This window comes from Pan paniscus, chromosome 2 (genome assembly GCF_029289425.2).
Source record: "Pan paniscus chromosome 2, NHGRI_mPanPan1-v2.0_pri, whole genome shotgun sequence".
Taxonomy (NCBI): domain Eukaryota; kingdom Metazoa; phylum Chordata; class Mammalia; order Primates; family Hominidae; genus Pan; species Pan paniscus.
In genome coordinates, this window is record NC_085926.1 from 97,850,034 (window position 1) to 97,877,091 (window position 27,058).

General features: G+C 38.7%; 2 protein-coding genes and 1 pseudogene across 2 annotated transcripts in view; 1 reads left to right on the plus strand and 2 right to left on the minus strand.

Annotated features, from left to right (window-relative positions):
• FILIP1L (filamin A interacting protein 1 like) overlaps positions 1-26,741 on the minus strand; it is a 107,173-nt gene extending 80,432 nt beyond the window's left edge. The window contains exons 1-3 of the mRNA XM_055110201.2: positions 26,475-26,741; positions 25,560-25,733; positions 19,948-20,126 (exon numbers count right to left, since the gene is read on the minus strand). Coding sequence (XP_054966176.1) covers positions 19,948-20,126; positions 25,560-25,733; positions 26,475-26,726 — 605 coding nt within the window. The 5' untranslated portion in view covers positions 26,727-26,741. The remainder of the gene's footprint in view (positions 1-19,947; positions 20,127-25,559; positions 25,734-26,474) is intronic.
• CMSS1 (cms1 ribosomal small subunit homolog) overlaps positions 1-27,058 on the plus strand; it is a 360,423-nt gene that overhangs the window by 86,600 nt on the left and 246,765 nt on the right. The gene's annotated exons all lie outside the window — the stretch shown is intronic.
• Positions 20,121-21,594, minus strand: LOC106634591 (transmembrane protein 258-like; annotated as a pseudogene).

Genomic DNA, 27,058 nt, shown 5'->3' on the forward strand with positions numbered 1-27,058 from the left:
GGGAGAGAAAACATTGCTATCCAATCAAGTATTTATAACCATTTTCAGTAGTAGAATCTGCCTGGTAAAAATTTATTTGGTTTCTATGAAGGCAGTGTTTTCAGCCCTAGCATTTTTGAATTATCAAATTAAAATAGAGCTTTTTAAAAATATATTTACTATGCTCCTTTAGAATAGGATATTCCATTAAAATGAGGTCAAAGAGCCTTCCAAACATTAATTCTTGTTATTTTGACATCTTTTTATTTCAAACATAGTAAGCCTTGAGGTTTCCGTACTTTTCTCTTTTTTTGTTTTTTGTTTGTTTGTTTTTACTTTTCTTTATGGCTGCTTATTGCCTTCCAGTCAATTTTAGATTCATGCTAATTTTACCCCATTATCACTGTAGCAACTACCTCCTTCTTGCCTCCCACACCCACTTCTCTTCTGTGACACTTCATTCTATCCATCCTCTTTTGCTCTAGAATCTTCAATCTCAGTTGGCTTTTCCCCCTAATTTCACTGTTTCTACAAGTGACCAGCCTCTCTCTTTCCTTCCAGTCCTTGGCAAACCTCTTGAAGGAGTATTATTACACTCTTTACGTCTACATCCTCACCACCCTCTTTGGGTCCTTGAAGTCTGGTTTCAGTGTCTACCATTCTGAAGAAATTGTTCTCTCAGAGGTCATTGGTGGCATCCTCAGATCCAAAAGCCTTCACTCTGACTTCATCCTCTGCCACTGCTCCATGCCAGTTAACGTAGTTGACTGCCTGGTGACTCCCACTGGTCTTTCCAAGTTCTCTTTCTGTTTCATAGACTGCTTCTTGTCTACCTTCCTAGATAGCTTATCCCCCTTTGAATGTAGGCATTTGCCAGGACAGGCCAACTCTTTGCTTTCCACAGTATTTCTTCCCTGGGACTATCATCTACTACTGTTTCAACTTCCCTTCTGTGCTGAAACTCCCAAATTTTTACCTTCAACCACTGCTGGCCTGAGTTCCATCTAGTCCCATGTGTGCACTTACTCCTAGATATCTCACCAGTTCCTCAAGCACAGGATTCCAAAGCCAAACTCTCTTGTCCTCTACCAGTCTTCTAATTGCTCTTACTAGGACTAATCTTCTTGTCATCAGGGCCCACAGCAATTGCTGGTCTAGTCTTTGTATGTCTTGCATCTTTAGAACATGTAACATACTCCATTTTACATCTTATAGCATAATCATTATTTCTTCATTTTTCTCGTTTATTGAGGTATAATTTATTTTTACTAAATGTGCACAAATATTAAGCGTACAGATTGATACACTTTTACATATGTGTGTACTATATAGTCTCTATCCAGATTAAGTTATAGAATATTTCCAACTCTGCCACTAGCCTCCTTTGTGGCACATTCCAGTTGATACCCGCTTTCTTACTGAGAGGTTGCCACCATTTGATGTCTGTTACTGTAGATTAATTCTGTCTGTTTTGGACTGCATGCATGTGGACTCTCATATTAATGGAAATGCAACTTCATATAAATGGAATTTACATTGCCATCAGAAATGTATGCAAACTCTAGTTACTTCACTTCTTTAACATTTGGTAATATCTTTTTATTTAGCCTTTCTGGCCAGGCGCAGTGGCTCATGCTTGTAGTCCCAGCAGTTTGGGAGGCTGAGGCAGGCAGATCACTTGAACTTAGAAGTTCAAGGCCAGCCTAGAAAACATGGAGAAACCCTGTCTCTACAAAAAATACAAACATTAGCTGGGCATGGTGGTGCATGCCTGTGGTCCCAGCTACCTGCGGGGGCTGAGGTGGGAGGATCGCTTGAGCCCAGGAGGCAGAGGTTGCAGTGAGCGGAGATCGCACCACTGTACTCCATCCAGCCTGGGTGACAGGGCCAAGACCTTGTCTCTAAATAAATAAATAAATATTAGCCTTTCTGGTACGGCTGTAGTACTTCCTTGTTGTAAATTTAATTTGTATTTCCCTGATGATTTATAATGTTGAAACTCCCTTTCACATGCTTATTTGCATATTCTCTTTAAGGCCCCTTCAAGTCTGTTTCTTTTATATTGGATTGTCAGTCTTATTTTTTATTAAATTATTGGTTTATAGGAGTTGTTCATGTATTCTGTATGTGAGTCTTTTGTTGGTTATACATAAGCAAATATCTTCTCCCAATCTGTAACTTGCCTTTTCATCCTGTTGTTGTATTTTGGTTAACATAACTTATTTACTTCAATAAAGTCTTACTTTTTTAACCTTTTATGATTGGTGACTTTATGTTCTTTTCAAGAAATTTTTAACTTCTTCAAGGTCATGAAGATAAAACTGAAACACAGAAAGGTTAAGTGGTTTGCACTAAGATTGTGGCAGACTGAGTTTTCCTCAAAACTTTAATTGTCCCCCTCTTCCTGGGTATATGGCTGCCCAACCAGACATTTCTAGCTTTTCCAGTACTGAGAAGTGGCTATGTGAGTTTGGATTGGATCAGTGAACCATAAGTAGAAGAGATGGTCATCCCTAACTTGAAAGCAAGACACTTTTCATGTATTTTGCCATTTTCCCCACCCATGCCCTAACTCCCTACCATGCCCTATAACAGAGATATGGTAGAGTTTCAGTATTGATCATGTGGATGAAGACAACTCTGAATGGTCTCATGGAGCAGAACGACTTTTAAGTTTATTTAAATAATATTTAAGGTTATTTAAATAATGTTTAGATAATTTAAAACTTGTTTGAATAATTAGACTATATTTAAACCTAAATAAACATATTTTGGGGACTCTTACTGTTATTTAGACTTCAACAAATACACAGAGTTGGTTAGCATATAGTGGAAGCAGCCCTTCAACTCAGATCTTCGGCTTCTTGTACTCTTAATACTTTGTCGCATTATCATAGTGCTGATGGAATGGTGTGGAATAGTTATCTTAACTACCTATTACCCTTTTAATTTTCTTTTTTATTTTTTTTGAGACAGAGTCTCACTCTGTCGCCCAGGCTGGAGTGCAGTGGCGCAATCTCAGCTCACTGCAAGCTCCGCCTCCCGGGTTCATGCCATTCTCCTGCCTCAGCCTTCCCAACAGCTGGGACTACAGGCGCCCACCACCACGCCCAACTAATCTTTTGTATTTTTAGTAGAGACAGGGTTTCACCGTGTTAGCCAGGATGGTCTCGATCTCCTGACCTCATGATCCACCCACCGCGGCCTCCCAAAGTGCTGGGATTACAGACGTGAGCCAACGCACCTGGCGTACCCCTTTATTTTGACATCTGCAGCTCTTTGTTTGCTGAACCTAACATTGCACCCATAGCTTCCACTGTTTTTTCACATTATGTGTACTTAAGCCAAACCATATTCCTTGCTTTTTCCTGAATTTGATTGCTCTTTTTGCCCTAATCCCCTTCCCTTATGCTATTAAGTCCACCTATAATGATTTTTGTGTTCCCTTCTCTTTTTCTCCTTGTCTGAACTATGTCTATCTTTTAATGTGCAACGCTAATGCTATCTTGATCCATTAGGAGATCAAGCCATTCCTGATCCCCTAATCAGTGATCACCTCTTTTTCCACCACCTGAATGCTTTTCTCCTCCTGAGGGCAAGGGCCATATGTGTGATCCAGTGCCTGGCACATGGAAGGAACTCAGTAAGCATTTTGAAATGAATGAATAAATGAACTAGATGATAAGTAAATTTTTCAGGTACTGAAACTGTGTATTGAATATTTGTAAATATTGATCTGGTCATGCAATGAGTATGGCCAAGGATTTTTAAACTGTCCAATTGTTTTTGTGTCTTCTCTGTCAGTGAAGTTCTAACTCGGCAGTTCTGAATCAGCAGAATTTCTGTGCTGTATCACTTTCATCTTCCATAACATAGCCCATGCAGCTGGATATGTCAGTACAAATTGCTGACATAGTATGTCCATTACCTAATTTGACCTTTTAGCAAATAGGACCTTTCTATTATAAAGTGAGAAGAGGTATATGTGGAAAAAGAGATGCTATTTTCTATTCAAGGCAGATGATTTGACTTAGACAACTATGTGACAACTGGCTTCACTCGTGTTCTCTTGGCATCTTAAAAGAACATTTGAACCATATTTGAAATACCATTATGTTCCTATCTGCAAGTTCCACTGTTGGAGATTCTCATTCAGTATGTTTGGGGTTGGGCCCAGGAATCTATACTTTTAAGTGTCTCCCCAGGCGATAATGATGATCACTTAGGTTTGGGAACCACTGGCAAAGAAGTGTTAAGAGCTCAGATATGAGAGTCCTTGAGGCCTAATTCTCCTCTCCAGTTACTAGCAGTGTGATCCTGGGAAAGTTACTGTCTTTGAGCTTCTTCAGGATGATTATCTGAATATTATGTGGACAATAATATTACCTCCTTTAAAAGGTTGTTAGGAGGATTAAATGAGATAATCTACTGTGCTTAGCACAGTGTTTGACAGTAAATATTTAATTAAATGTAATTGTTATTATCACTACCAAGTTATTTACAAGAGACCTTTCTTTGTATTTTTTGTATAGAATATACAAAATAGAATCTACCATCTACAGAAAAAAATTCCTATCGTGTGTGTGTGTCTGTGTGTGTGTGTGTGTGTGTTCTTTCTTTTAATGGGAATCTTAATTAGCTTCAGGGATTTAGTTAAAATTCTGTGTGAGATTACTCTGACCCCATTTACTCTTTGTGAATAATTTACCAGTTAACAACTCTATACTTAAAAAAATTATTGGAGAACCTTTGTGTGTGCATGTGTGTGTGCACAGGCCATCAAAGGAATGCTTACCTGGAAAATGTAAGAACCAAATGTTCTAGTGCAGCATTTCTTGAACAAGTAGATGGCTAAAGTGTCATAATTTAGGAGCTTCAAGTTGAGGCTATGGGTGAAAGACATACAGGGAGACACCTGTTTCAAGTTCTGGCCTCTTCTCATAAAATTAATTTTCTGTCTGATCCAATACCAAACAGAAAATGGAGCAGAGGTACTCTGAGCTAGGGTTTGGTGGTGCTACCTGCAAAATAAATTGAATTTTGATTGTGTGTATACACTGTACCATGTGCTTGTGTATGTTTCATATATATCCATGGAGGAATGATGTGGAAGCCTTGGGTCAGGTGAGGGGGTCTGGAGTGTGGGTGGAGTCATGGTATCAAAAGGAGTTAGAGCCACTCCTTGTACAATAGTTACTTGTTAACAAATTTGTGAATAATGAAAAGTCAAATTTTCCTGCAGACATAATCATTCATGGCAAGGGCAAGATTTCTTTTAGGTGAAGCAGAAACTCTCTAGAGTAAGAGAATGAGTAGATTTACTTGAAAAATCTTTGCATAAAGAAATAATAATACTGCTAATAATAGGGTATCAAGTGTGTCATGTTGTTCATCATACAGATGAAAAAAGTCCATCACACTGCTAATTTTAGTTAACTCATAATAACTTAAAGTTGCTATCAGTTATAGTTAATTTAGATAAGCTCAGTGTATATTTTGCCACATTTTAATTCCATTTCCATTCAACTGCCTATTGAATTCTGAAATTGCATGGAGAGTAGGTGATGAGAGTCACAGTCTGCAACCCCTTTCCTGTTCTTTCACTTGAGTGAACCCTTCATATTCAGAGTTCATTTATCATTGTCAACAACAGCTGTTGTCATCTGACCAAAATGAGTGAGAAATTTCAGTTCTCGGGGCAAAATGTGTATTCAGAGCTGAAATTTTGTTTAAGAATAAGGCTGATTAGTTAACAGTGAAGGGCTTCAGTGTGGGGTCAGCTCACCCTCATTGCACTTTCAAGTATAATATTAGGTATTCTTAGATGTCCAGAACCTGTGAAATTCTTAATAGAGTTGGTTTATATGTAATTTCTATTCTTTGACTTACAAGAACTTAAATCTTGTCTAAAAACCTGTATGGATTTCAAAGGCTTAGAGAGGATTAAAAGGCTATAAAAATTTAAATAACTTCATCCAGTGAGTATGTTTACCTAAATGTGTCATCAAACTTCTCAGCTTTCTGGTTAGAAAACTGGTTTGGGACACACTGACTCACACTGTCGACTGATAGAATGCAAACACATTCAGAATTCTCCTGGCAAGACTAATGTAACAAAAACAGGGTTCTGTGAGCTTTTAGAGATGAAATGTTTCATTTCTTTAATAAATCTTCCTATCACTGAGAGCTTTTAAAGTAAACAAACACATGTCTTCACAGTTGTTAGGTGCTAGGTGAAGTGGCAGATGCATGTTGTTATATCCAGTACCCCTTAGCACTTTCCAAAGAAACAATTTTTGTAGGTAACCTGGGGAGTATTATGTTTTAGCCCTTAGACTGACAAAAAGGAATACACTATAATTCTAACTATTATCTCCATATGTAAATAAACATTTTATGGGGTTTATATTTTCCCTTTGGCCTATAGATCTCAAATTCTTTGCCCAAATAGTTACCCATACTCTTCTCAGAACCCTCATGCAAGAAAGTAGATAACTAGAATATTTATGCCCATTTTATAGATGGAAACATCAACACATAACTAGTGTTATTTTTTTTAATGTTGCCCAAGAAACTTGGGCCCAAACTCAAACAATGGCCAAAGGCAGTTATATTCTCTAAGTAAGGTTAGCTGAGCAACCCTTTTCAAGGATGAAGGGATGGAGACTGGACTGTCTTCTTGGCAGAGCTCAGGTTACAGTTAAAATAAATAGACGCTCCTGTTTCTTTCTCTTTTCCAGTTGGTTATATCTCATTGCCATTTGTTCATTCACATGTTGCTGTAATTAGCCAATTTTAGGCTAGGCAAAGGGATTAGGTAGCGCATTACACACCCACATCTCCCTTTCTGGGATTTAGGATGAAATGAGATTTATTTTTCCATTTGCTTCAGCCAAATGGAAATGTATTTCTTCAATCCTATTTGGCTGTAAAGTAAGTTTTTATCAGGAAGTTGTACAATAATGGATAATGTGAAATCCATTTCTCTTGGGTGTTTTGCTCGTAATAGTTTTCTGGTTGTTGTTTTTGTTATTATATATCATATAATATATATTATATGTTATTATAACAAAATAATAAGTATTATTATTGTTAAGTTGTTTCCAAATTTGACTCTAGACACACTTAACACAAGGCCTGTATACACTCTAGGTTCTCTAACAACTTGCCAGTGGTGGGTTGAGATTTTTCTGCATGACGAATGTCTCATGGTCTCAGGATAAAGGGGAAATCCAAGGTGGTGGCATACAGGGTCTGTATGCCCTGGCTCTAACATACTCATCCTCAACAGAGGCTTAACTCCATAAATTTATCTTTTTAATGTACCTGTGAGTGCATTTCTCTGCCTGCTAAGTCTACTCAGCCTTGAAGCTAATTGCTGCCTGCTGGGAAACCTTCACATTCCCTCCGTGCAGAGCTAATCCATCTTTCTAATCAGATCCTTGAGCACTCTTGTACATGCCTCTGTTACAGCTCACAATTAATTACCTCATTCTACTTATGTTTCCACCTGGGCCTCAAAGACAGGATCCATGTCTTCTTCATTATTTTTTTTTCCTAGTTCCTAGTTCCAAGCATAGTGTTAAGTTAAATGAAAGAATGGATAACAAATATCCCCCATTTTCTCTCTTTTCACATATAACCAAAATGTTCGTTCTCTCTTTTTTTTTCCAGCAAATAATCATTTGCTTTCAGTTCCAAGTCTTTATTCTTTGCTTCCTAATAACATTAAAAGTTTTAATTTTTAAAGTGTTAAGAACACAGTGAAACTTTATCTCATGAGAAATCTACATTATCATCAATAGTTTTATATCTATCTTGTTGGTCATTTAAATCAATCAAGTTATACATCCATACTGACCTTTTTGGTTTTATTCAGCCATAAAAAGGAATGAAGTATACTGATACATGTTACAACATGTCTGAACCCTGAAAACATTATTTTAAGTGAAAGAAAACAGGGACAAATAGCTACATCTTGTATGATTCCATTTATGTGAAATGCCCAGAATAGGCAAAACCATAGAGACAGAAAGGAGATCAGTGGTTTCTAGCGGCTGTAGTGTCACTGCTTAATGGGCACAGGGCTGCTGCTGCTTTTTTCTGTTTTTCTTTTGAGACAGGGTCTTGCTTTGTTTCCCAGGCTGGAGTATAATGGCGTGATCTCGGCTTACTGCAGCCTTGACCTCCCTGGACTCGGGTGATCCTCCTACCTCAGCCGCCCAGGTAGCTGGGACTGCAGGTGCATGCCAGCACACCCAGCTAAATTTTGTATTTTTTGTAGAGATGAAGTTTTGCCATGTTGCCCAGGCTGGTCTCAAACTCCTGGGCTCAAGCAGTCCACCTGCCTCAGCCTCCCAAAGTGCTGGCATTACAGGCATGAGCCACCGCACCTGGCCCACAGAGCTTCTTTTCAATTGACAAGTAGTATTCCATTACATGGATATACCACAGTTTTGTTTATCCATGCCTCAGTTGATGGACATTTGGGTTATTTTCACTTCTTGACTATCATGAATAATGCTGCTGTGAATATTTGTGTACAGATTTTTGTGGACATGTTTTCATCTTCTTAGGTGTGTACCTAAGAGTAGAATTGCTGAGTTGTATGGTAACTGCAATGGACTGAATATTTGTGTCCCCCCAAACTCTTATGTTGAAATCATAACTCCCAATGTGATGGTATTAGGAAGTGGAGCCTTTGGGAGATAATTAGGTTTTGAGGTTAGAGGGGCATTCATGAATGGAATTAGTGACCCTCATAAGAACTTTCTCACCCACTTTCCACCACGTGAGGAAACAAGGAGACGACAGCGGTCTACAACCCAGAAGAGGGCCCTTACCAGAATACTGCTAGCACCCTCATCTCTGACTTCCACCTTCCAGAACTGTGAGAAATAAATTTCTGTTGTTTACAAGCCACCCAATCTCTGGTATTTTGTCATCACAGCCCCAGCGGACTAAGGCAATAATTCTACACTTAACTTTTTGAGGAACTGCCAGACTATTTTCCAATGCACCATTTTACATTACTACGCAGCAGCATATGAGGGTTCCAGTTTCACATCCTTGTCAATACTTGTTATTATCTTTTTGATTAAAGTTATCGTAGTGGATATGAAGTGGTATCTCTCTGTTACCAGTGATTAACCTATTTCTAAAGGAAAGTAGAAAGTAAGAGGCATTTGAAGTTACTGAGAATCAATTAACCAAAGAATGTTTAATAGGAAATAAAAAGGATACAATCTAAAGCTCATAAGGTGGCCTGGCTAAATGAATTGCATCTATAAAATTGAATAATATGCAACCACTTAAAAAAAGAATAGAAAAAGTATTGTATGATCTTCATGAATTGCTGATATATGCTTGTAATAATCTTTTTAAAGATAAATACAAGAAACTATTCATGGTGGATTATCTTTGAGGAGTAGGAAGTGAGAGCAGGGCTATGTGCGTGACCCTGAAGCATATATGCAAGATATAGTGTGAAAAAAGCTGTGAGTTGGAAATTACTTATTTTTAAGAAAAGAAAAAACATAGAAAACACATATTCAGTCCATGAATCTTGCTAATGCGTTTCTTCTGAAACATCTTCTGAAGCTACAAGTTACCTGTTTGTCAGGCATCTCGGATATTTCAGAGTGTTATTGAGAAATTCATGGAAATAAATGGAGTGTATGTGTATGATAAGTAGGGAGGAAATATAAAGAAGTGAGGATTGGCAAGTAGAAATTGAGTTAAATAGGAAACTGATAAAGAATTCTCAAACACTCCAAACTAACTGAATTTAAATTAGAGAGGGAATTTGGCAAAGTGGGCCTTAGATCCCACTATTTTCAACAAATCAGACTTTTCAGGACCATGTAGGGCCAGTACTGAGTGTTGTGAGCTGTTGCCAAATAAGTCATGTGGTGAGAAAGGTAAGCCAGGATCCTGGATTTGGACTCTAAGACTTGATATAGGATATATGAAGGAGGAAGCCTCAGACATTTCAGAGAATGAGCAATGGAAGTTTTTTTATTTTTGGAAGACCAGTGATGCTAGGCCATGAGAACCTGAATTTGATAGGGAAAAGGAAATATACTGAAATTATATTGACAAGGTGAAAATACTCTTTCAATAAAATGTTATAATCTTTAAGTGTGTTTTTGATATGTTAGATTTTTTTTTCCAGAAGTAACACATCTCTAAACAAAGCCCAAGTCAGTGGGAAAGTCTGATTCATGTCATTAACATTCACTTTATACTCTTTACAACATCATTTCATGTTTAAATTGAGGTCAGATTCAAGACTAGTCTCAGGTAAAGTTATAAAGTAAGAAATTGGCTCTCTTCTTCATTGTTAGTAATGGTATAAATATCTTTTACAGAAGGCAGTTTAGCAGTTTAAGTTATAAGGTTTTATAACTTAAATAGGTTCATAACTTTTGACTTAGCAATTTCACATATAAGAATTCTAAAACAATAATCAGAAAGGCATAAAAATTCATTGGAATATGAGGCCATTCAGGATAGAGTTCTTTATACTAGTGACAAAGGAGGAATATAAATGCCCACAACAGAGAATTTGCTAAATAAGTTGTGATGCACCTGTGTGATACAGTAGTATTCATCTACTTTCATTGTGATGTAGAGTCGTTGGTGATTTGGGAAAATGGTCATGATGTTTTTGTTAGTGAAAAAATATTGGATATAAAAACTGCAAAGTATGAATTGAGTGAGTTGTTTTTAGTGATTATTTAGTTAATGTCTCTGATGTGTTTAATCTTAAAATCCCCTTTTAGGATCATTTTTTTTCTTCTAGCTCCATGATAAGGGCACCATATGCTCTTAATTCTGCCTTCTTGGGGATAGTCCCAATGCTCTTAAGCTCATTCTGCTTTCCTCATCAAAATGGGCTTGTCTTATATCCCATTCTCCCATGACCATGCTAACCGAAGGGAATGAATCCAGAAGCTAATTCATGATGAGAGATTAATGGAAAATAATAGATTAAAATGTAGCCAACTTTTCCTACATTTCATTCACTCATTCAAAAAAAATATTTATTTTACCTCTCCCATATTCTTGATCCTGTGGAAGGGGCTGTGTAACAAAATATATCAAAAGTAAGCCCGCTTACCTTAGAGTGGGAATATCTGATTTTTCACAATAACTTTAGACAAGAAGATGCAATTAGTGTGAGGATTTTTGACAGTGGCAAGCCAGAGAAGCATTGGAGACTTTGGATGTACTTAAAAACCCTCACTTTGGTTCAGTCTTGATTTCGCATATTTGGAAGGCTACATTTTTCATAATACCACCAAACTAACATTTCTGTTTCTCTAAGTAGAGTGATTTACCAAAAAGAAGAAATGAGTCTTAATGGTTTAAAAAAAAAAAAAGTTCACAGAGCACTGTCTTGCCCAGCTCAGTGTTATACAGTGTTAGATCATTAGGACGTTCAGCAATTCTCCTACACTAAAGGAAATAGGATACAACCATGCCTTGAGTATAAGCCCTTATTTGTGCCTCCTCTGTATCCTTTGTTGTAATTAGCCTGCAACTTTGCATTGCACTTATTGATGTTCTGTCTATCTCCCCTATACTAAACAATATGCCACTTGAAAGCTCTTATTAATTGTCACATTATTAGAACCCAGTATAGGGTCTACATAAATGCTTTCTTGGCAACTCAAAAAAATACCTATTGGTATCATGCAGAGTACATAAGTAAACTGCTTTGAAGAAAGGCAAATTTGAAGAAAGATACGTGTAATGGTTAATTTTATGTGTCAACTTGACTGGGCCATGGGATGTCTGAATAGCTGGTTAAACATTATTTTGAGGTGTATCTGTGAGAGTGTTTCCAAAGAGGTTAGCATTTTAGTTGGTAGACTGCCTTCCCCAGTGTGAGTAGGCATCCTGCAATCTGTTGAGAGCCAGAATGGAACAGAAAGCTGAAGGCAGGTTGAATTAACTGCCTGGGTTAATTGCACTGGCACATCAATCTTCTGTCCTTGCCACTCCTGATTCTTAGGGCTTTAGATTGGGAATAGAATCTACACCATTGATTTTCTAGCTTTCAGGTCTTTCGGCTACATGACTGGCTTTCTTGGGTCTCCAGTTTGAAGACAGCAGCTCATGCAACTGCCCAGCCTTCAGGATCATGTGAGCCAACACTTTATAATAACGGTTTATACACACACACACACACACACACACACACACACACACGTTCTGTTTCTCTGGAGGACCCTGACAAATACAGTGCTAATGGTCACTGAGTGCTTTTTATGTGCTAGACACCTTACTTAGCACTTGCTGTGCATTATATAATTAGTAATCACAGGAACCTATGAGATCTCTATCATTTTTTAAACAGATGGTGAATCGGAGACTTAACAAGATTAAATGCTTTGCCCAAGGTCAAATAGCCAGTAGGATCAGATGAGAGGATGGGACCATGCTTCATGGTCCATGCTCCACTTTTGTTGTTCTAACTCGAGTCTATGCTTTTAACTCTGATACCCTATGCTCTTCCATAAGGCCTTTCTGTGCAGTGATACTCACTCATCACTTGTGCCAGCCATCATCTTCACGGCTGGCCAAAGCTGTTTGGCTTCATCTTCTCATCTGAAGAATTAATACACTTGCCAGGAAAGTTTACCTATGAGTTGCAAATTCAGGATACAGTTTAATTCTAATATCCCACCTTGATTTTCACTTATGAGGCAAAAATTTCCATTTTGATATGGTTTAGTGGCTCTTATTCCTCTTTATATTTTTTAGTCCAAATGGAACAGAAGTTTGAGGTTGCCTTTCCACATTCGGTTTTTGGCTACCTGTTTTATAGGGCTGTTAAACTAGTAACCACCAGCTAGTTAGTAGATGTATTTATAGAGTGTTTACTGTATGTCCTGCATTCTCCTAGGGCTGTGCTGGCTGTTGGATAATTACTGTGTTTAATCTCCTTTTTGCCTGATCTTCCACAGTGTTGCAACAGTGGTGTCTGTGCCACAGAATGAACACCTGCATTCTTCCTAAATTATCTACAGATTATTTTGAGTGTCTTGTCTTTTCACCTGTATTTTAGTTGTGTGTAAAATTTATCTTGGACCTCCCGTAACACCAGGCACATAGTTTGAGTACCTAGGAATGATTCTAGGGATATTCTCTAGAATATCATCAAATATATTGTCAGGAGAGCTGGCTTCTACTCTGACTCTGCAACTATTTAGCTGGAAGATTTGGTGACTTTTTTTTTTTATCTTGGACTTGATAGGCCTCACTTTTCTCAATTCAAAAAATCAAAGCATTGGTCTAGATTGCTAGGTCTTTTCTAGATTAAATTCTTGGCTTCTGAGATTTCTGTAATTTTTTATAGTTATCTGGTAGATTGATTCATGGTGGTTGTATTAACAGGAATAAAAAAGTTGTGAGTGGACTTGGATGCGCAAAGGTGATATTAGGTTAAGTTTCAAATATGTGGAAGCAGTAGGGTATACCGAAATCTAGATGTCCTTTAAGAATGGACGTACAGATTTGGATTTAAAGTTGGTGGTAGTCACTGTCATTCTCACTGACCTCTTTTGGTAGTGGAGTTAGAATCCTAGGCTTGAGGTGAAAGGTACTTGTTCATGACAATCACATAATCACAAATTTTTAGGTGTGAAAGAGACACAGAAATCATAATCATATGCCCTGCCCTTGTTTGTTTGTGTTTTGTTTTGTTTTGTTTTGTTTGAGACAGATTCTCGCTCTGTTGCCCAGGCTGGAGTGCAGTGGCGCGATCTCGGCTCACTGCAACCTCCACCTCTTGGGTTCAAGTGATCCTTCTGCCTCAGCCTCCTGAGTAGCTGGGATTACAGGCATGCGGCACCACACCCAGCTAATTTTTGTATTTTTAGTAGAGACAGGGTTTCACCATTTTGGCCAGGCTGGTCTCGAACTCTTGACCTCATTATCTCCCTGCCTTGGCTTCCCAAAGTGCTAGGATTACAGGTGTGAGCTACCACGCCCAGCCCCTTGTTTTATATACCAGAAAACTAAAGATTTGAGGAATGGAATTTGCCAAAAGTTATACATAGCTGCAGATCAGGTCTGCAGACCAGACTCCCACTATCTCTAAGCTCCTGGTTCATCCCTCACTAGGCTTGTTAATGTTTTCTTTTTAGCATTCATAGTATTCTTTTGTAAGCAATAAACTCACTATCGTGTGTGTTCAAATACACATTCAAAATTATTTGTAAAATTTAGTTCAGAAAACTAAATTTCTGGGAAGGAAAAGCAATCAGGTAGTATTGTCACTCTATCTGAATTTTGACCTCTGAAATTAAAAGGCATTGTATGGAAACCGCTGAATTGTGCAGTTTTAAGAGTATGGTTTTGTGACATCTGTTGAAAGTTAAGTCATGATGGACGGTCCTAAATGGTTTTTTAGTACCCACATGAGGTAATTAATCTCTCTGCATCCCTTTTCAGATCCTGTGTTAGGTCCAGCATGTATGAACACAAGGCTGATCATGTCATAATTCTGTATAGAATTACAATAACAAAATATTTGTTTGCAGTGGATCTCCATTTTGTTCTGGCAAAGAACTAGATGCCCATGACAAAGGTCAAATGGAGATCTGGCATCCATTTCAATACTTGTAAGACATAGTCTTGAGAATATGTAATACAAATAACTCCTTGCCAGAAAAACTGAAAGGAAATGATTGCATTTGAGTACAATGTATTCTACAACAATAGTTTAGTGTGTATGAAATTTAAAACTGCTGGCTTTCAAAATATTTTTTTAAGTAGACTTTATTTTTTTAAAGCTTTATACCCACTGCGTATTGCTTTGTAGGATACCCTTAAAAGCTGAGATTTAAGACCAAAGAAACTGAAAATCTTAATGGCACGATGTTGAATTCTCTAATAAAATACTTTAGTTTAATGTGTTTATTGATTTCTCCTGAATGTTCTGTCTTCATGAGCATTAATGTTATTACATTAGTTTACCATAGTGGTGCCTTTTTTTCCACCCGTCATGAACTCATAATGCCTTAGAAGAATCAGTATCAGGTCTTAAAGCCTGCAGTGGTGTCTTTGTTTTACACAATGAACAAATATTCAGGATTGTATGTAGGTGAGGACCACATCTACCTTGTTCGCCCAGTATCTAGTATGGGACCTGGCTTGCAGTAGACATATATATTTAATCAATTATTGTTTTTGTTTTGTTTTGTTTCAGTTAATGACTGGCAAGTAGCACTAGCTCCAAACTAATGAGTTTAACCTAAAAATTAGATAAATTAACTCATTCATGTATGTATTTCGAGGAGATTTCCAAATCCTCTAGAAAGAAAATTTGATGTTTTTGAGAGAAGCCTTTAAAAGTGGTCTGATTTACTCAGTTAACAGTAGGGTCAAATATGGCTCAAGTAGTGTTTTAGTCACCTTGTCTGATGCAGTCTGGAAAAATAGGCCTGTCATAATAGAAAAGGATTGATGGTGAAAATACTTGTTTATAAAGTTGTTTCAGCCAAAGGGAGAGGTGGAAGTGCTTTGTTCTTCATTGAAACTTAACAGCAAAGAACTTCCCAGGGTGTGGTCAAGGCAACAACACTTGAAGCTGGACACCTGCTGACTTTCCTCCAAAGGGCCCTAAGGCCTCTGCACCACTGTTCTATCTAGTCAAACTTGGACAGAAAAGGAACAAGAGATTAATTCTACCTTGACTCCTTTCTTTGTGGCTTTTGAGAAGCTACCATTTGAACTTCTGATTTACAAAACTGAACTATCAGTGCTAACCTACTAGGCCAAGATTTTATGAAAAGTAATTTAAGGCTTTAAACAATCCATGGTTGAAGCCACAGTTTTATACAGAGCTGCCATAACAATATTTCTTTCCTGCTTTAGTTGTTGTTTCAAGACCAGAAATGCAGTAACATATATGAATAGCATACATAGTTTGTTTTAGAATTCTAAGAAAGAATGCATGGTTTCAAAAAAAAGCAACTTTTTTTTTTCCTTCAGAGCCTTTTGCCCCATTGAAACTGAAAAAGAAAAAAAAATATGCAAGCTTTTTTGAAAGTACAGACAAAATTGGCATTTCACTTATGGGAAAATTTTGCAAAATTACATTGACTAAAAGTGACTTTTGTTTTGGCTTTCCTGTGAAGCCACACAGAAAGGCCAAAAATTATTGGCATTGCTTTTGTGTAAAAAACCTTTTACATAGACTCCACCTGTAATTCAGCCAAGTACATAATTCAGGTCATTGGTGACACACGTATCCACATGTTGGAGCTGGTCAGTGAATGTTGTCATGAAACATGGATAGAATATTACCATATGGACAGACCAAACCGCACAGATTACAGCTAAGGAAACTTTGCATTAACATGCCTGGGAACAGGCTTTCCTGAGCTGATCCCTGCCCCCACCCACCCTCAGTGGGAAAGCCAATTGCTTACTGATTACGACAGCGACATCACTTGGCAAACATTTTGGCCTGAGCTCAATGTGTGACATCAGTCTCCTTTAGGGTTTTCCACATAAAACAAATTCTCCAAAGAAAACACAGAAATTGAGCCTTAATTTGAAATCCATTATTACATCCTCTGAGGTCTCATTAACTACCTCAATCACGTAGTTCTTAATTTTTGTTTTATTTCCAGGTAGATACAAACCAACACTTAGAATGTGAGCAGTAAACCTTTACCTTGTCAGAGTTTCAACCAGATAGCCCTTTGTATCTATTTTCAACCAACCTCCCTTTTACTGGGGTTATGATATCTTTGTTTCACTGCTGGGAGGGTTGCTAGTTTGGGAGTGGTTTACAACACTTTGTTTGAGGAAGGAAGTAAACATTGTTCTTTGACCCTTCAGGATAAGTTAGTCTCACTTTTGTGGGAGGCAGCTGTGTCCTTGAGAGAAAGCACTCAGTGAAGTTGGAAGGACTCAGTCATGGTGTGTTTTGCCATGTCACTTGAAAGCAAGGCACACTACAGGTATTTCACACTCTTGTGTGTAAGCACCTCCTCTGAGCGTTTATTTACCTGAAGTCATTAGTTTCCCCCACTTCCTGTTTCGTTAGATGGTATTCATTTAATACTACTTTGATGCACATGGCCTTAAAGCAGATAGAAGTCAGTTATGCCTCATGAGGCCTGCAGTCTCCCAGCAGAAGGCAGGAAAGCATGAAGGGTGGACGTGAATGGGCCCACACTACCAAGATACTGGAATTGTGATGTTCAGGCAAAGCAAGGGAAGTCACATATGCATCAAGGGAGTTGAGAATAGGTTTAATATTGTCACATTCAAAGAATTCCATCTGGAAGCTGTTCCTTGGCATATAGAAATAGATGAATATTCTCATATCTTCTGGAATGGCTAAACAGAGTGATAGACACTTTTTCCTACTTCTTGTTAATGGCATGTTCACTTTAATTATTCTTCAAGGTAAAGAATCCTATAAAGGAAACTTTATATCCTATAAAGCTAAAAGTAATCTCTTAAGTTCTTTCTCTTAAATTCATTTTATATATTTCAAAATACTATTCTTCATATATTGATTTAGTAGTATACACTTTACATTTTTCCCACAATTTTTCTTTTCCTCCAGCCCATGGCCTTTATCCCCACTGATCTTTTGTTCCCATTTCTCAGTGTTGTTCCTCCTTGCTCTCTTGGTTTAAATAATCTTTGCCATCTGCCTCCCAACATTCCAGTATAACTTCAGGATAGCCCTCTCCAGCCTTCCTCCAGAAGATAGTAGAGATACACAGTCAATATCAGAACTCTCCTCCAATAGCCCTTCACATTCCCACCATAAATCTGTATCATCTTGCCTTTTCATTAATGTGGTAAGCCCCCTGGGCAGAGACAGTCTGTACCTCTTTGTATTATGCCAGGCAACACTCTGACCGTGATCAGTAAATGTTCATAATAATGAAAGATGAAAGAAAGTGTCTGTGTTCAGCAAGTTAGTGCCAAATAAGTATGGAGGCCAAATGAGGCCACTAGTGCCAGACCACAGGGGTTCAAATAATGTTTAATGTAACATTGTCTCATTGAATAACAAATCTTATATTGTAATGTCTGAGTCAAATGTTTCTTTGGTGCCAGATTTCTTGTGCTCCTTTAATCTGTCCCTGTAGATATTTCAGAGTTCATGAGGAGCAAGTTAGTAGGACCTTTCCCCTGCCCCCTCTCTGCCGTGTAGTGAAAAACCTCCTGGAAAAAATAGAGTGAATATAAGTGCCATGGATTCTCTGGCACTCCGAAAAAATGTCTACCATAAAGTATATGGAAAATAAATGAAAGTTTGCTATTAGCCTAGATATTGAGGTAACTAACTTAAGTTACCTAGCTGAAGTATGAATTGGAAGTAGTTGAATAAGCCATTTGAGATTGGTTACTTTCCATCTTTTCAGTATCAATAGAGAGGGTTAATTGTCCTTTCAGTTTCATATGGATGCTTATACTGTCTCAGTGGTTCAGAATAGAGGGTCAAAGTAGAACAAAATAATCTACCCTACATATGGTTAGAAAATATTTACCAACCAAACTCTCCTTTTTTGCAGCCACGCTTCTCAAAATGCTAGTTCACATTTTAAGCTTCTACATTCTTATTGCTTATTTTGTTTTTTAAAGCATTGCAATTTGGCTTCTGCCCTTACCACTTTATTGAAATGGCTCATTAAGTTCCTCAGTATTTTCTTCATTGCCAAATCCTGGGACATTTCATTCTTTTCTGCACTATTTGGTGCTATTTGACTGTTCACTCTCTTTTTAAAGTCTTTGCTCGCTTCATTTCATTGCCTTCTTTGTCTTCTGGTTCTTCTAAGCTTCCACCATTTTTTTTTTTTTAGCTTCCATTTTCAACCCCCATTTTCTTCCAGAAAACTGCCAAGCCTTGATGTATTCTAGGGTTCCCTTTCAACATTCTCTCTTCTCACCACACCAACACCCACAGTTTCAGCTATCACCTGCTGCAGATCCATATCACCAGCCCATCCTTCTACAGACCTATATTTCCGACCATGGGTTGACTTTATACATATTATTCTTTACACCAGATACTGTAATATACCAAGGTACCTCATACTCAACATGTCTAAACCAGGACTCATCTCCTACCTACTCACCAAGTAGAAACCATCCTGCCTGATCAAAATCCTACAACACAGAAAACTGTGCCCCATTCCCATATTTCATATGTTCCTGAATAGCCAGGAGTGCTTCTCAGTAACTCCTTGTTTTCCTTGCTCTTCTTTCCAGTCTAACCAGTCACTAATTCATATTGACTAAACATCATAAGTAGTTCATGCGCACACCCCCCTCCCAACCTCATGGCTGTTGGAACACATCCCCTCACCTTTCTCATCTGGATATTTGCCTCCTATGTGAGTTTCCTGCACCCAGTCTAAAGCTCCTCCAGTTGTTCCTCCATGTTCCCTTAATCGTTCTTTAGGAAAGCATAACTGATCATCTTATTTTCCCTTTCACAATTTTCCATTTGCTCCTTCAGGCCAACGTTATAAAGTCCAGCTGCTCAAGGCAAGCCTTTCCTTTTCTCATCCTACAATCATGCCCTATGCTGTAGCCATGTGAAAAGCTTGAGTTCCCTCAAAATGCAGGTTCTTTTCTCACTTCTATACTAACATACTTATTTCACCCCTTGCCATGAATATGGTTTTCATTCTTGTTTGCCTAGGGACTAGACCCCTGTTGCCTGGTCTTTGCAGCCTTCACAGGGCACTCCCTTCAAGAGTTAGGGGCCTAACATTTATGGTTCCACAGTCCTTATCACACATCTGGTTATCCATACATTGTACTGATAATGTCTTCAAACATATCCTTTTCCTCACCCTGGACTATGAGATCTTTGAGAACAGAGACTGTGTCATATTTATCTTTGTATCCCTGACACCTGGTACAGTGGCCAGCTCATAGATTGCAGAATGGGACATTGTTTGCCCAAAGCAGCCTTACCTTTCACATTCCTGTTCTAGTAGGCATATGAATTCATCACTCTTCTCCATGTATTCTTTATGTTTTCTCTTTTCTTCCTCCAACTCCAATATGGTTTGCCTATGGGATTTTTCTGCCACTAAAAGCTGTCCCAGGATTCGTCTGTAAGATTCTTTATGTTTTTCCACAACTTTGTCCAACTACGAAAGAAAACATTTATAGCCTGTTACCAAATTGTTTATATACAGTTGTCTTTCACTCTTTTAGAAATGTCCCTGTTTTGATTAATTCGGCAGTGGGTTTTTTTGTTTTTTTGTTTGTTTGTTTTGAAACAGTTTCGCTCTTGTTGCCCAGGCTGGAGTGCAATGGCGCGATCTCGACTCACTGCAACTTCCGCCTCCCGGGTTTAAGCGATCCTTCTGCCTCAGCCTCCCAAGTAGCTGGGATTACAGGCATGCGCCACCATTCCCACTAATTTTTTTTTGTACTTTTAGTAGAGACGGGGTTTCTCCACGTTGGTCAGGCTGGTCTTGAACTCCTGACCTCAAGTGGTCTGCCTGCTTCGGCCTCCCAAAGTGCTGGGATTACAGGCGGGAGCCACGGCGCCCGGCCAGCAGTGGGTTTTTTATCTCCTTGTTTAGTGTTTATTCTCTTGTTAATTGATACTTTTGGGTGCATTTCAATACAAATGTAGTCTCTTTATTGCCATCAAATTTTTCTTGACAGAATAATCTGTGTCCCTGTGGGTATCAACTGTTTCCACATAACCTCTTTCCGACACTCATGTCTCTCTCCTGAGAAGCTACGTTAAAGAAATGACAGGAAGTAAGAGAATCCTTGCACAGTGCTGGATTCGCAGCTGCCCTAGCTGATCTCTTCTGCCCCAGCCCACCCTATAGTTCTCTCTACCAGTATATGCCTCTTGGATCGCTCTACCAGGACATGCTATGATTTTCATTTTATTATACATCAAGGTATTTCCATTAAAATAGATCTATGAATAGATAATCTATTATTTGTTGGTGTATAGTGTGAATGTCACCAAATGTAAGTACTAAGTCCATTCAGATTTTCACAGCACCATACTTACATCTTTTTTACAAAATGATCAACCTGTGCCTGATACATGTGTTTGTCTCCCCTGCTAGACTGTGAACTCCCTGAAAGCTGGGCCTACATCCTTCTTTTTTTATTTTATTTTTAATCCTTGGCATCTAACAGAGTGCCTTGCTTATAAGAGGTGCCCAGTTTACAGATTGGAAACAAAACAAGCAAGCAAGGAAACTGAGATTTGTTTTGTTTTGTTTTGTTTGGTCACACATCTGCCTTTATTGTGGGACACTTCCCGCAGTAGTTTAAAAAATTTTTTTGATTAACAAAAGTAGGGATTCAGAGAAGCTGTCCAGCTGGTACCCTTAGGGGCTTATACGTGGATGCTAAGCCACAGCAGCAGGACAGGACTCCATAGCCTAGGAAGAGTGAGAACACCAAGGACATGAGGAGCTCTTGGCAGATATCCCAAGTGCACTTGGTGGAAGTGGAGGTGACCTCATAAAGGAAGAACCAGGCAGTAAAGAACATGCCAGTGGCCAAAAGCATCACAGTCAGATGGAGTTAGACAGCCAAGCTCACTGGGCTGGTTTATCAGCTCCTGGCCTTGAGCTCCATTTTGCCCAGCACGGGGTAAGCTGCCACCAGAAAAACACGTTGGCAAGAGCTAACTCAGGATCTTTTGCTAGTGATAAATTAATATCTATTAAGAACTTGGTTTTGAAAACACCCGACTTTCTAGATTAGATACAGATGCAGTAAGTGATAATGTTGATTGATTTTTACAGTTTGCCTTTGTCATAAAAGATTTAGAATGTGTGACTCATTGTGAATTTAAAGCCAATTTAAGTTGTGTATCCTAAAAAGCATGTACTTGACTAGAAATGTACTTGACTAGAAATCTGGGCACAAAATGACCAAGTCATTTCAGAAAAAGAGTACAACTGAGGTGTCCCAGCATATAGAACCCAGTAAATTCTCTCTGACTTCTAAATGCTTAAATTCACAAAATACTTCATTATGCCATACAGTTGTTGATGATTTTTAATAAATGTAGCCAGTCCTTTTGTGAAAGCTGAAACTGCTATGTTGTATTGCCTGCTGGCAGAGGCATCTTCTGAGGAGGCTCTAGTGTTGATTGTCATGGAAGTGTGTCTCAAACCACTGCAGCCCTCTGAAAATTTTATCTTCAGTTGCCCAAACATTAGAGTCCATTGTAAGGAAAATTCAAATCAACTCCTTTTGCAATTTGAGAGTGAAATAGTGATAGGATCAGCTTTACTTTAGGGAAGTTATTAGTTGACTTAGAAAATACATTCAATTTAATTTGTCAAAAGATTGACATTAGAATTAATGTATGAATAATTATAGTAGGTATTCAGTAAAGCATAAATGAATTACTGAAAGAGGCTTTTCTAAATCCAAAAACAGTATTTCCTTGGAGAGCTTGTTGTAATTGTCAAGATATGTATATTAAACTTTATACAAACCAAAGAGAGAAAATAGAAGGTTTATTTAATCCACTCTTGCTTTCCATTGTTTTTTTCCCTTTATATGTTCATGGTTGTTTGAAGGGAATGGAAAGAAGGCTAGAAGGAATCCGTGCTCTTCATTTATTCCATGACCCCCTAAGTGGTCTCCCTTCCTCTAGCCTTACCTCCTTGCAGTCTGTCCTCATCACTGACAGCATGATTTTTCACCACTGGGACTCCACTCTCCTTTTTGGGGCCAAAAGGCCCTTCACCATCTGAACCTCCTGCCACCTTGGCCCCATCTTCACTCCATATCTTCCCACCGATCCTACCCAACTTTCAGCCACACTGGACTTCAGGCAGTTCTTATAATTCACCATGGTGCTTCAAGACTGCTTTTTTCAATGCCAAGACCTGGAAATCTTTTTTCCTCTTTCACCAAAACTTTCCCTATACATGAGCTTTTCAATACATATTAACTAACTAAATGAATAAAGTTAAATTTAAAAGCTTAATTATACCATTGCTTAAGGTAAGTATTTTAAGATTTGCCCTAGGTTATGCTAATAATACTGAGACTCTTTTATTATAGTGCCTTGGTAAATCCAAAATGTTGTTATATTTTCTTTCTCTTTTTTTTTTTTTTTTGAGACGGAGTTTCGCTTTTGTTGTTCAGGCTGGAGTGCAATGGCGTGATCTAGGCTCATCGTGATCTCTGCCTCCTGGGTTCAAGCGATTCACCTGCCTCAGCCTCCCAAGTAGCTGGGATTACAGGCATGTGCCACCACGCCCGGCTAATTTTGTATTTTTAGTAGAAACGGGCTTTCTTCATGTTGGTCAGGCTGGTCTCGAATTCCCGACCTCAGGTGATCTGCCTGCCTCGGCCTCCCAAAGTGCTGGGATTACAGGCATGAGCCACTGCGCCCGGCCCATATTTTCTATAATATATTTTTTGGAAGAACTAAGAATACCTTAGGCTATTAATTTTTTTTTTAATTAAGTTCTGATATAGAACCCTAGGCTGGAAAGGAATAGGAGGTCGAAACTCTTGTGGACTGAGTCCTTGCCTCTTCCCGCCCTCTTGACCACACCTCTGCTCCTAGCCCCAGCCCCAAGCATGTTCCAGCTCACAGGCTTCCACCAGTTTTTCATCTTAAGTCAGTGTTCCTGTCGTGTCATGTAACCGAGAGCTGTTTGTTCTTCTAAGTTATTTTGCCTTAAGAATTAGATAAATCACCTCTAGTTTACCCTAGACATGATTGAGATTTTTTAGATTTTTCAAAAAGAACATTATGAAGAAAATAAAAGGGAGAAAGGGCTGTTAACACTTCAAGATGGGGGAATGCAAAAGAAGAATAACTTTAGCATGCAAGATGCTTATTCTCATGTAATTAGGATACAGTCACAGCTGGTCTCAGCAGGAGCACTGCCCTCCCTTTATTTTCTTCAGCCGTGTGTAGGAAAATCCTAGGCAGAATTCCCCTTCACTGTTTATTTTCTGGGCATTCCCCTCTCACCTAGTACTTCCTAGACCGAGGAAAAGGATAGACAACTGGGTTGTGTACGTGGAGTTATTTTGGCTTCAAGGAATTGCATAAACTGATAGCTGAGGACAGAGAAATCCATAAGGGGGAAGTAGAGGAAAGAGAGGAAAATTGACAGATCATGGAGGTGGGAATGTGAGAGGTGTATGTATATAGGGGTATCTGTTGGAGGAGTAATCAAAAAAGGTTGGACTTGTAAAGCAGGGCCAGGTTATGGGTAACTTTCAGGGGCACCTTACAGAGTTAAGACTGCAAGCATTTGTAGAAGGGGGGTATTTCCAATTTTGCATGTGCACAATAGAATTATTTTGTAATTAAATTTTTTCCCACCGATTTCAACATAAGTTTGGAATCATCCTGTTCCATTTCACACTGAAGTGTTGAGAGGTTATGCCATTTGTAGAGTTTTGTTAGGGTTATGTTCAGAGATCATTAATTTGCATTTGAGCTCACAGGGGTTGGGGAATTTGTGCCTGACACTGTTTCATAGTTAATATGTTGGGAGCCAGGATACAGTTTTAACAGTATTCACTTGAATGCAGCTCTGGTTCCTTTTGTTTAAAATTTGGATTAAAGTGCAAATCAACAGACTTTGGGTGGTCTCATCCTCACCCCTTAGAGAAGCAGATACATATGACCAAACTCCTTCACTATTTGGCAAGACAGTATTCTCTTCTCTCATGAGATACTAAAGACGAGAATAGCAAGGACATTAGAGGTCAGTCCTGAGGTAGGTTGCCAGAGTTTATCTGAGGGAAATTTGTCTGAAACTTGCTTTCACTCTCCAGCCTCAACTCATGTTCCTAGTTGTTTCTTTTCTATAAAAATGAAAAATTATGAAATTTTCCATGAAGGTCTCAGAGGAAAATTAAAGAATAAAATAAGAATTCCAAAGGGTTTCAGAAATGTCAGCAAGTAAAAGAGCAAGCAGTACTGCCTTCTCCCTAGTGGTGGCCCTGTTGGGACTGCCCACCTTTGCCGTTGTAATTGCTAGGTACGCTTGGTGAGGGAAAGGTCTTTGCTGTCATTAAACTTTGAAGGAAAAAGAAGTTATGCACTCATCTAAAATATATGTTTTTAAAAACTCTATTTCTTGGACAGTTCTTTAGATTATTTCCATTCATGTTCAAAATTTCTATGACATAATACCTCAGTGTTTTCCAAAAATTAACCTCTATGGTTGAACTTTATGTTTTTTATTACAGCCTGGGTACCCTGCAAGTTCCCAGTGTGTGTGTGTGTCTGTGTGTGTAAGCACATGTATGTGTGTGCATGTGTGTGTTTGTGTGTGTATGTGCCTGCACATGCACGTGAGAGTGGGGAGTATTCTCTGGCATTTGGTAGATTTTGGTTGATGTCAAGCAACAAACCTAGTGGACGCATCCTGTCTATGGTTCATTCTTTTTAACTTTCCTATTGAACTTGTCGTATTTATCTATTTTGTGTAGGCTTTAAGTGCGTTAGAAAGTAAAACTGTAAGGAATCAAAGAGGAGTTACAGATCATGCTCATCTGCAGGGCTAGTGCTTGGCTGCCTCCCAGGTACACACCCCTGTTGTGGTACATACCTCATTCATTGGTTTCTCATAGATGTCCTCCTGCCAAGGGGTAGATTTCGCTTGAAAAGCATCTCTCTGGAGAGCCTCTAACACCTTTTTTGGAGTGACAAACCCATACTGAGCTTCCAGCAAAGCCAGGTCCATTTTTTCAGCCTTTAAAATGCCTATGACCTCATCTCGAGCCTGTAGGAACAAAAAGTATTTCAGAAAGCCTGCTGTCTCTACCAGCAGTCTCAGCAAGTGATTTTTGTGATAGTTGGCAGTGCTTTTTCTTCTCTTTCAAATATAAATGAATCATATTTCATTTTCACACTTTTGTAAAAGGTAACAAAACTATATCCCTTCATCCTTCTTGTAGTCTAATTACACAATTAATGTTTTAAAAAGTGATTACTATACAACATTGGAGGACTACTTTTTTTTATTATGTTTGACAAGCAGATATCATGATATCCATCAATGTACTAGCATTTGGATTTTCAGGGGGTAGGAAATAAAATTCTCCTATATGTGTACCAGCTGTTTTTAGATTTTCATGTAGGTTAATAATGCCAGGGCTAGTCTAGGAGCCAGTTCACTTGGGGTACAAAAGCACCTATTGTTGTTTAAACCAATCCCGAAGTCATCTGGCATTATTGCTACTGATGCATGCATGTGCACTGAAGCTCCTGAGCAGCATGGGCAGAGGATGTGACCTTTCACCACCTGTATGCCAATCACATGTCATCATGACAGCCCCTTTAGATGGGATTAATTGCACTTTGAGTTGGCAGAGGAGAATTCTTTGTATATATACTTATGCTTTGCTTTCATGTACACACAATGTATGAACCACAGATATCTATTTCTGTGGCAGCAGGAACACCAAATTCACAAGCAGCCTTCTATTTGAAGCATGATGGGGATAACTCCAACCCAGCTGACCTGCAGTTCTCCCTCCAGAATGCTGAGGAGAAATAACAGGTCATCTCTTGAGAGGTCTTCTGCTTGGTGGCCATTACCACTGTGTGGCTTCTCTGCCTTGGGACACGGGAGTATTACATCCGACTCACTGGGGGAGTCTTTGTCTTGCTGTCTATGCTTCATGTTTTTAGGCCCTTGGAAACTGTGGCCTTTAGTATGTCTTGGAAATTTCTTTTGGGCTGAGCCCTCGGTATCACTGCCTCTGGAACGCATTCTTTAAAGCCTGGAAGGAGGGAAGAAAATTTGTAAAGCTTAATGGAAATGGAGTTTTAATAAGAGTACCTATTACTGCTTTAACAAGTCTACATTCTTGTTTTATTTACCACAGCCCCAAACTCAATCTTTTTGATGTCTACAGCAGAGAAGGATATTAGCAGATTCATAAATCACAGTCTTATTTGCACTTCTGCTTTTAAAGCAAACATTTAAAAAAAGGTGTTCTGTCTTGATTAAGGCCACTTATGTCCATGGGTAAACAGGCTGTGTTTGAACTTCATCCCCCAAGCATTCCACCTCAGGAACCCAGGTCAGACCTCCAACCATGA